This window comes from Schistocerca americana, chromosome 2 (assembly GCF_021461395.2).
Source record: "Schistocerca americana isolate TAMUIC-IGC-003095 chromosome 2, iqSchAmer2.1, whole genome shotgun sequence".
In the NCBI taxonomy this organism is placed as follows: domain Eukaryota; kingdom Metazoa; phylum Arthropoda; class Insecta; order Orthoptera; family Acrididae; genus Schistocerca; species Schistocerca americana.
Window position 1 is genome coordinate 669,588,708 of NC_060120.1, and position 11,454 is coordinate 669,600,161.

General features: G+C 42.4%; 1 protein-coding gene across 1 annotated transcript; it reads right to left on the reverse strand.

The window, feature by feature from the left end:
• Nucleotides 1-1,193: 1,193 nt before the first annotated feature.
• On the reverse strand, nt 1,194-2,720 carry LOC124594319 (26S proteasome non-ATPase regulatory subunit 5-like). Its single transcript, XM_047132682.1, has one exon. It carries the CDS (start codon nt 2,718-2,720, stop codon nt 1,194-1,196), a length of 1,527 nt encoding a protein of 508 aa, XP_046988638.1.
• Nucleotides 2,721-11,454: the final 8,734 nt, after the last annotated feature.

The following is an 11,454-nucleotide window of genomic DNA, read 5'->3' on the forward strand; positions in this document are numbered from 1 at the left end:
ATTCACGTGACTGATACGAAGTAAGAATGGGTAATTTCCAAGAATGTTTGCCTTACGAAGCCGCGGGCTGGAAAAGATATGTATCGAACGTGCGATTGTGGTGGCGAGCGTTATAATAAATTATTTATTTGTGAGATGCTAGGGAAACCCAAACTATTTATGACGGTAGTGAGTGGGATGTCTGGTATTTTAGACGTTTCTTCGGCCTATTGCCTTACGTGGAAGAACCTAATTCCATGCTTATGCAAAGTAGAAAATTGTTTGAATTTTTGTCGGAAATGTGACTTTATGCATATTTTTGAATGACATTGGCAGAGTCTACCCAGGTTACGGCAAAAAAGGAATTCTTCCCGTAGCATACACATCAAATGGACTTTCTCATCACGACAACATCGACGACGTGTGAGGTAAGTCGTTTCTTTTGTAATTACAACTATTTTAGTAATGCTCTCCTTTTGTCGTTGCTGTAGTGACCACAGTGATCGATTGAGAATCACACGTTCGATACACATTGTTTGCAGCCCGCGGCTTCAATAGGCAAACATTCTTCGAAATTTCCTAAGAATGCATTAGAATTCAGAGCATACACAGGCGTTATATATGTGTGCGTGTAAGCGCCACAGTACTTGACAATGGAATAAATTTCTGAAACGTGTCGCGCTTCTCGTAAAAAAATCTGCGTGACAGTTATTTTTAATTTATGTTCACAAAGCTCCTAGCTTTCGATAACACTATTTATGATGGATAGCTACTTAAGTAAAAAGATCTGCTGTCCAAACTGGCTTCATCCAAAATTTTGATTTAACGTTTATTTACGTATTTATTTTTATGACTCTTGATGGATCCTCAACAATATGATCAGTCATTACAGTATAGATACATAAAAATTATAATACTTACATTTCATTGCAAAAGCTATGAGGACGCGATACGAAAATGTATTACATATAGCATACGATATGATCACACCATAACCATAGTGATAGCGGTGTGATCATGAAAATGTGTTTGCTAGATGCAGTTTCAAGAAAATTGTACTGTGTTACATGGATAGACGAAAAGCAAGTACTGGAAAATGAATAGCTTTGTTGGCTTGCAAAGGATAATGTTAAGTAGAAAATCATTTGCAAGAGTTTTTATGGAATAATCTTTTTCAAAGACCGAGAAAAAAAGGCTAAAGCGTGGAGTGAAGTTTACTCGTCTTCCTCAAACGCTACTTCAGCCTGCAGATCGACGTAGAATGGACCCTGCTGGATGAAGGTATTCATTTTGTCAAGGGCCTCAAATCCGAATATTTCGTGAGCTGAATGCGCAGCGACGATGGTCTGCACGACGTTGTACTTGGCCTCTTTGCACAGCTTGCTGGGCTCGCCGGACCTGTCGAGCAGAAAGTCGACGAGTCCTGGGTAGTCGCGGATAAGCTGCAGCCCCCAGGGCTGGCCAGCGAGCACGCTGAGCAGCTGCAGACAGGCCATCTTGAGCGCGGGGAACGGCTGCCTGCACAACGCCACCACCACGTCCAGTGGCGAGCCGGACGCTTCCGTCGAGAACCAGCGGCTCGTCAGCGCCAGAGTCTCCGCCGACTGGTCGCTGCGTTGCAGATCGACGGCGCAGGCCATCGCGTTCAGAGCGCGGACCTTGTACTCCAGGGGCAGGGTCCTGGCGAAGTGCTTGAGTCTAGCCGTCAGCTCCGGCATGGCCGTTCCGAGACCGTCCAAGACGCGCTTGCCCGCCACCGGCTCAGCGATGTGACCGATCGTTTCCATGGCGACGGATTGCAGCGACAGGTCGCTGTCAGGTGCAGCGACTATTCCGAACAGCTTCGGCAAGACGGAAGGGCACGCCTCGTGAGCTTCGGCAGGCCTCGCGTAGAAAACGCTACCGAAGAACCTGACGTAGCCGGGGAGGACGAAGGTGTCCAGTGCTGCAGGGTGGGAGGTGCATAGCTTGGCTTCGGCGTGGGCGAGTAAGCTAGCATTCTTCAGGTAGTAAAATCCGTGTTCCGTCGAAGCGATTTTGGACAGTACAGAGAGGATGTTGAATTGGAACAGGACGTCGTCACCCTTCAGTTCTTCTAGCATCTGGCCCAAGAAACCACACTCGACGCTTCTCGTGAGCGCACTGTCCAAACTAGCAGCTATGTCACCCACGAATTCGTAGCCCCTGAGACGATATTCGTCACTGTGGCTCATGAACTGATTCAGGCAGCGCATCAAAGGTTCGGAAAAGAATGCGTCCAGGCCGGACTTGGTATCGCACACCTTGACAAAGAAACGCTTTGCTGCTTCGGTCACAGCAGAGTTGTCGGAAAAAACACAAGGCACTGTCGTGATAAGAAAACCGTCGTCACGCAGCACTGGCACAAGAGAATCCATTTGAGCAGCACGCAATAGCTCCCTGATGGCGAGGAGCTTCACCTCTGCTGTGGGGTGTGCGATGGCCTCCTGCAGCAGCTGCCCGTATTGGGCGAGTACCTCACTGCTGTCCATCGAGTTTAGGAGACTTCGTAGGATGTCTCCTGTGATCATCACTTCGTCCATTTTACTGCTATTCAGGCACTCGAATATCGTACTGATCTGAAGGCTCCTCAAGTTTTCCTCCAGTGCGTGCTTTTCCAACCTTTTCACCGTTGCGAGCATTTCTGAAAGCACTGCCAGCCTGTCTGGCTCGAAAGGAAGTCTATCAGAAAGACGGTGCAAAACGGATGTGTCCTCTTCCATCGCCATGCACTTAGAATTTATCTTGCACAAACTTTTCACTGCCGGCGCGTGGAGTAAGCGGACAACGGTAGAAACTATTTTACAAGGAGATTATAGATGGTGCTTGCTCCATGATTAGTGCATCGCTTACTGCCCACATAGTTTAGGAATATCTATGGAGTGAACGTAGGGCAGTGCTCATTTGGCCAACATCAAACCGAAATAGCCACACCACACTGGTATGACGCTGGTGTTTTGTGCTAAGATCGAAACTTCAATATTACAAGTATTTGCTCTGTCTCCACATATTTATGTACTAGTAATAACAATGGTGCTGAATTGTTGCTTTTAGAGATCAAGATCGAAATTCAGTTACGTTTCATAGGTAAGTAAAAAGGATTTGTAACTTACGTTCTTGAAAAAGAAAAAAACATTTCTCTATATTTCATTCAGTAATTCTGAAGGAAAATGTCTCGTTATGATAGAATAATATAAGCGGAGGTTTTGGAATACGAGAGAGGTGGTGAACAGTCCAATACGAAACAACTGGCATCCATCAGGTATTTTCTCTTGTGTGTCTGTACTTATAGCCATACGTGTTTCTTCTTTCCCTGAACTTGTGATTGTAAATGGTGTCAAAGCTTGGAATAGTTTCTTCCAATTTGTAAAACAGACTTAGCATCTCAGATACTATTTTAACTCCCAACTATTATTTTAAAAGCAAAGCAAAATGAATTAATTACTCTCTTGTTACTTCCTAAACATTAACGAGAATCTGTGAACTAAAGCGTTGGGAGTATATAATAATCAATTGCTATAACAAAGTTCACTTTCAGAATACTGAAAATAAATTTCTGTGTAAGCATACCCATCTTGTAACACTAACTTTTTCGTCCTCTTTCGTTTCTGTTATTCGAAAATATTTGATTTATGAACCGCCGTGTAATCACATATTGTGCCACTACTAGTGCATCAGCATTTCTGGCAAAACTTTCGTAAAACTATAAAATTTCTAGAATAATTTTTTCTTATACCTTTAACTACCCATTTCTCCGTACAGCTACTATACGGCTTAGGAAAGACAGCTATCGATTAAATGCAGAATTCATTTTGCTCGCCTCGCGCAGGCGATAATAAATTTTGCGAGAATTGTTTCGCATGATGAGAAGATTCACTTATAATAGTGGGAAACCTTAATGAAGCTTACGTTCAGGCAATGCCTGCTTTGGAAGTCTCACCAGGAAGTCACAACTGTTGTCCTGAAAGAATGGCCTTTATCGCAATATAGGAAGCGTCCAGCGTTTCCTACGTACCATGACAAGCCAGTTCTCGACCGCAGCATAGTGCCTGAATGTTGACGGTGGTTTGTTAATCAGGAAAAAATAATCTTATACCTAGAATAAATTGAAAGAATGTTTTAATTTGGAGAATGAGTTCATAAATTTGTATTAGAGCTACTTGGCAACCAGCAGAAATGTCATTATCTACATAGTACCTCGGTTCATTTAATTTAGCCGTGTGACTTGCTAATGTAGAAGCACCTGAAGGGCCGTACCTGGGTCGCGGAGAGATAAACTTCAGCCAAGGACGCAAAAACTGGCTAGAAAAAAAGTAATAAATTCATGAAATGTACTCGCAATTGTAAATATGCACAACCATCACCTGTATAATGGATGACGACAATGAAAATTTATGCCGGACTGGAACTCGAACGCGGATTTCCAGTTTGCAGCGAGCAGTCGCCAACTATTAGGCTATCCGTGCACTACTTACGGCCACAACAGAACTTCCGTATATCGTCAACCATCTCTGTAACCTGTACTCGTATATCTATTATGCATATTCTCGTACAGATAGACATTTTACCTGACTGACGTTTTCCCGGTGTCAGTGGATAAATACATGCATGTACAAAGGAACATTGCATCGTAATTCGGAATAATACAGGCACTGCAATATCGTAGTAATAAATTCGGTTTCAGAATTAACCGAGGGAAGTATGTGAGTTCAAAAAATGGTTCAAATGGCTCTGAGCACTATGGGACTTAACCTCTATGGTCATCAGTCCCCTAAAACTTAGAACTACTTAAACCTAACTAACCTAAGGACATCACACAACACCCAGTCATCACGAGGCAGAGAAAATCCCTGACCCCGCCGGGAATCGAACCCAGTATGTGAGTTCTCATACCCTTCGTGTTCCCATCTTCTGCTTACGAGAATAAGTTTTCCGTCGGCCCGTAACTAAAAACGCACTCTGTTACTACAGTGTCATTCCTGCTGTGACATTTCGTCCAAGTGACATCACTAAGAAACAATTAGTACCCAAAGACTTCTGTCGCTAACATGGTTTATGTGGAAACAGTGCACTTCGTTCAGACTGCTGCCAACTAGACAGTTCGCTCATGTTCAACAATGGTGATCTTGCTGTTATATACACTATGTGATCAAAAGTATCCGGACACCTCCAAAAACATACATTTTTCATATCTGGTGCATTGTGCTGCCACCTACTGTCAGGTACTCCATATCAGCGACTCAGTTGTCATTAGAGAGCAGAATGGGGCACTCTGCAGGACTCATGGACTTAGAACGTGGTCAAGTGATTGGGTGTCACTTGTGTCATACGTCTGTATACGGGATTTCCCCACTCCTAAACATACCTAGGTCTACTGTTTCCGATATGATAGTGAAGTGGAAACGTGATGGGACATGTACAGCACCAAAGCGGACAGGCCGACCTCGTCTGTTGACTGACAAGAGACGGCCGACAGTTGAAGAGGGTCGTAATGTGTAATAGGCAGACATCTACCCAGACCATCACACAGGAATTCCAAACGGCATCAGGATCCACTGCAAGTACTATGACAGTTAAGTGGGAGGTGAGAAAACTTGGATTTCATGGTCGAGCGACTGCTCATAAGCCACACATCACGCAGGTAATTACCGAACGACGCCTCGCTTGATGTAAGGAGCGTAAACATTGGACGATTGAACAGTGGAAAAACGTTGTGTGGAGTGATGAATCACGGTAAACAATGTGGCGATCCGATGGCAAGGTGTGGGTATGGCGAATGTCCGGTGAACGTCGTCTGCCAGCGTGTGTAGTGCCAACAGTAAAATTCGGAGACGTTAGTGTTATGGCGTGGTCGTGTTTTTCATGGAGGGGACTTCCACCCCTTGTTTCTTTGCGTGGCACTATCACAGCACAGGCCTACATTGATGTTTTAAGCACCTTCTTGTTCCACTGTTGAAGAGCGATTCGGGAATGGCGATTGCATCTCTCAACTCGGTCGAGCACCTATTCATAATGCGCGGCCTGTGGCGGAGTGGTTACACGACAATAACATCCCTGTAACGGACTGACCTGGACGGAGTCCTGACCTGAATCCTATAGAACACCTTTGGGATGTTTTGGAACGCCGACTTCGTGCCAAGCCTCACTGACCGACAACAATATCTCTCGTCAGAGCAGCACTCCGTGAAGAATGGGCCGCCATCCCCAAGAAACCTTCCAGCACCTGATCGAACGTATGCCTGCGAGAGTGGAAGCTGCCATCAAGGCTAAGGGTGGGCCAATACCATACTGAATTGCAGGATTACCGATGGAGGGCGCTACGGATTTGTAAGTCATTTTCAGCCAGGTGTCCGGATACTTTTGATCACATAGTATAGGTGGTGAAAGGCATTGTGTATCATCTAGATGTTTTGAAGGTTTCTTCAAAGTATTGATTAACAGATACTTATCTGAACGTCAAAGTAGCACTTGGGATATTTAAGAAAACGCCAGTGACTGCATCACATAGTAAACCCAGTGTCAGAATAAAAAAAACTACATGAGATCGAATATGGATGAAAGAAAACTGCCAAATTTAGCTATCTTGTCGATAGAATACGTAGTATACGACACAGCTCCTAAACTTGACCTCATCGACATAGTCAAGGAGTTTTCTACTTAAAGCAAAGAAATGCAGAGTAAAATTATAATAAAACACACACACACACACACACACACACACAGAGAGAGAGAGAGAGAGAGAGAGAGAGAGAGAGAGAGAGAGAGGGAGGAAAGTGAAATTTTCTTAATTTCAGAGCCTATTATCATGGGCATCCGCGTGTTCAAAACTTGAATTTTTTTATATAACTAATTCACTGAGTTTCAAAACGTGTCATGTCCTAAGGACTAAAAAGTCCACAAAAGTACTTTTAATGCAGATGACTGGTATCTAAAAGGTAATCACAATTCAATAGTATATCATTTTACGTTATTAATATCATTGTGGATGCCACATTTTGATTCAGTGATCTGAAATTACATCTTCATATGATTAAATCTAGGATATCCAAATAGTTACGAAATAAAATTAGAAAATATATAAAAGTCATTTCTACATACTCCAATGACATTAAGTTGAAAGTGAAAATCGAAAATCTGAATTAGGAAAAGATTCTCTGAATAACTGAGTACTGCTTGATATCAACAGAAATGTCACATTAATGGCCTTCGAGGTGGATAAAAGGGGCTGAATCTTTTAAAAGGGTTTATTCAACCCTGATGCTAACTGTAACACTTGGTCTGTTTATAAAACATCACATCTCTTCACGTTTCTAGATTTGTTGCATCGCTTCAAGGTGTCTGTTTCTTTAGTGTCGATTTGACTATCTGAAGTTGAACAAAATGCGTTTTGAAATCTACATTTTTTTGGGTTGGTTACGTAAAGAGTAGCTCAGAGCCGGTATACGAGTGGATGAATGTGGGAAACCTCCCAAAAGCATCCTCAAATTTGCCAGTATACTCAACAATTAGCAGCCTAAGGCTGCACGAAGGTAATCCTCGTCTCTTCAGGTGCTGACGTTATTGTGCAGCGTGTCGACTGGAATACAGAATACGTAGCTCCGTGACTGCATTTGGTGAAGTGTTTGCCCCACAGACTTTGACAAGGTCGCAATCCTGATGAACACATTTCTTTGACCTTGTCATTTCAAACTTTTTATTTTTTCGACTGATGTGTTAGAGATTAAGTACAGACGTAAACACGTAAAATATAATGTGGACCTGTCGAGTGTAGTAAGTAGCTATTTCGCATAAAACTGAATGAAGAATCAGCGAGGCATGATGGGTTTTCTTTTTCTACAGCCAAATGGTAAATACATTTACGATTTCATTGTGCAACAACGGGAACGGACGTCTGTATGGGAATTGGGGATGACTCACTGGCACGCATACTGCTGATATGATTACGCGTTGGGAATTGGCGATGGAATATGTGCGTCAGGATGAGAGACCAGTTCCTTTCTGCACCTCGAGGGCCCGCATCTCGTGGTCGTGCGGTAGCGTTCTCGCTTCCCACGCCCGGGTTCCCGGGTTCGATTCCCGGCGGGGTCAGGGATTTTCTCTGCCTCGTGATGGCTGGGTGTTGTGTGCTGTCCTTAGGTTAGTTAGGTTTAAGTAGTTCTAAGTTCTAGGGGACTGATGACCATAGATGTTAAGTCCCATAGTGCTCAGAGCCATTTGAACCATTTTGAACTAAACGAGGAAGCGACACAAAAAGACTGAAGATCTTATTTCGGCACGGTTCTGTAAAGGTTCGTATGCATCTTGTCTGCAGACCAGCGCCAAAACAGTCGCCACACCAAGGGATCGATATAATTTCGCGTGGACAGAGTGACACCTAGGGAAACCCAAACTATACTGAGTGCTGAAGCTGCACTGATTGCTAAAGCTGTTCTATTTTTTGTTTCTCGGCAGGAAACGTTAAATCTATAGTTTAATGCAAGTTTCACCTCAGAGAATTAAATGCTAACTCCATCCACAATCTGGACCCAGTTATACGGCGTCACAGCTGAAGATGATCACAAAAAGACACGTCTTAGCAGAGGAAGCATGCTTGCTAATTGCCCCTGATAACCGCAACGTCGGTGGGTTTACACTGCTTAGAGTGCTACAACAGCAGTTCCCATTCACGAAAGGCGTCTGGATGTGATCAAGTGACATAAAAAACTGTTGTTGCTGGCCATAAGAGGAAGGGCAGTGACGTTTAGCTTTCAGCTGAATGCTGTTGCTTCCAAGCTTGGAGTTTGTTAATGTAAAGTCCAGAAACATCCCTACCTACCGAGTAGGAGAAGGGGAGGGATCTGAATGTTGTTGACCTGGAGGTGCAGAGCGACTCAGAGCCCATAAGTGCCGGTGAATTGGTGGGCCGACTATTGCTCCGACAAGTCTGTTTCCCTCACTAGGAGCGCTGCTCACCTAGTGATTGCTATTTCCGTTAGCACTAACGTCATGGGCTCTGGCACTGACTTCTGTTGTGCAACCAATTGCCGCCCTTGCTTTTTCTAATGTTAGGAATTAGTCTTGAGTATGGTAGACGGTCTGATTGCAAACAAAAAGTGTTAAGGGGCTCCGGAAAGGCTCAAAATCATGAAAAGTTCAATTTTTACTTTTTTGCGTTTTCTGAATCTGCAGACTATTACCTTTTAATAGATATGTAATTTATTCAATTCCGAAGACTACAACTATTTTTAAATTTTTTTTGAAATGTGTTCTACATGGGCGTGACCCACTGTGGCGCTGTTACACTGCTGTCAAATGGTGTTATTATTAACGTCCGTGTTCATCAGGTACATTTTAGTGATGTGAGATAAAGTATGTGTTGTGGCTAACCTGTGATGGTTCAATATATATCGCTGGTGTGATTGTCGATTGTTTCATGTTTATTTACTCTGTCGTTATCTCGAAAATATTCGTAATTAATTCTGTTTCTTGAGTCTCTGTTTTGTTGAAGTATAATAATGAGTAAAAGTAAAGTTATTAGAAATCCTCTGAAGGCTTTTAAGAAAAGGAGAAATGTTGGAAAGCCAAAGGTATGTGTTATTACTGTAAACAATAAAGACGATAACCAAGTGAGTGAACCTAACCTCTCAAGTACACCTGCCCATAGCAGTCAAAGTGGGAAAGAAAATACTTCACAGAAGAAGCTTGGTTGAATGAGTGAAAACTATGAATGTTTTATGGGCGAATCGGATGTGAATGAAATATTTGATATGTCGGTTCTCAAAGGAATTTTTTCAAACTGTGTAAGATGTATTCATTGTAGTGAAGTTGGTCTGGAACTCTCCATAATAAAACACGTAGGACTTGCTAGTGAAATACAACTGAAATGTGATAAGTGTTCATACATGACCACCATTTGGAACAGTGTTGCAGTAACTGCAACTGAAGAAAATGGTAGCAAAATCTACAAACACAACAACGAGCGATGCTTGCTTTAGACAAGGAATGCCTTCGGGCTGCAGACAGGGCTGTAAAGAGTCTAGAAATACAAGCAAGAGTAAACAGGAGGAGGAACAAGAGGAAGCTGGAGGAGGAGTTTGCAGAGGATGAAGATAATCCATCCTATGGACCTGGAATGCACTAAAAAGTTAATCCAATCTTTGTCGCTCGATTCCCAAAACTTTTATTTTCTCATACTAATTACATGTTTTCTAAGGATCTTCCAAACATATTTGTTTCAAACTTTCAGTAAATGTTACACAGTACCTTCTGCATAATTTAACACAGCCTTTTTCCAAAAAACTGTATATTTTTGAATATATAAATAAAAAATTGCAAAAAAATGTTGTGAATTTTCATTACAATTGAAAAAAAATCATCTTTAATAACTGAACAAAAATTTTGTAAAATCCCTGTGTTAAGTTGTAGCCCATATTCCAATAAATAATCTGTAAAAAGTTCAACTTCCTACCTCAAATACTTTGTGAGGAAAGATGTAATTTATAAGCGTTATTTTAACATTGCAAGTATAGGGTGTTCCGGAGCCCCTTAAACAGATCCCTGAGTATCCTTGAGCTTTCTGCTGCGAGCACCCTATCGAGTCTCAAAATTGGGGCCTCTTGTAGGTGCCGTGTGGCAATGCTTCGCGCTACTGCAATCAACCAACCTGTACAGCAGTTACCGTAACAATAATATATAGATTTTTTTACTTTCAGTCTTCATACTGTTTGTAATGTATTTAAAACAGTGACACGTTCAATTTGTCATGTGCGATGTTTTATATCAATATAATTCGTTTAAGTAATATTTTTCATCAATGCTTCATTTTTATTAAACCTTCTTACAAGATTATAACATCTATTACATATGTGTAGAAAAATTGCAGTTTTATGGAGGGAGGCAGCCTTGACAGTTCTCCCAGAGGCGCAGGGTCACCTCCATATAGCTCTCAGCACCAGCTCAGCTGCACAAAGTTGGTGAAAGAATCGACGGTGGTTCATCAATGGAAATATAACGGCACTCCCCTGTAGTGATTTAGGGCAAACCATGGGGAACGAGCATTCTGCATAACCCCACTCAGTCTAGGCCTGCTTACAGTAAGAATGCCGTTCTTATGTTGCCTTTTGAGATTTGTTATGCAGTTGTAACACGGCACCTGCAGTATCAGCTGAAACTAAATCAAGCTGAAACATAGTGCTGATGGTGACAAAGGTAATTTTTTCGCCAAATAATATCTCATTAATTTGTCTTTTGAATGTGCCAGTCATAATATTCTCTCTTCAGATGCTTCTGCTTCAGGAGTCTGGATTCGTTGACCTTCAAACATCGATTGTACTCCAGTGGCAAGTTTTATAAATACGTAACCTTCGCCTGCTGTCGTTTTACTAAAAACTTCGCTTCAGCCTCGTGTAAAGGAGGAGTTGTGATTTGGTATGCTGTCCCTCTGCACACTGTCTCATCTCATTCTCAGGAAGAATGATC

Coding starts and splice junctions, on each gene's coding strand:
- LOC124594319 (XM_047132682.1), bottom strand. CDS start 2,720: ATGGAAGAGGACACATCCGTTTTGCACCGTCTTTCTGATAGACTTCCT.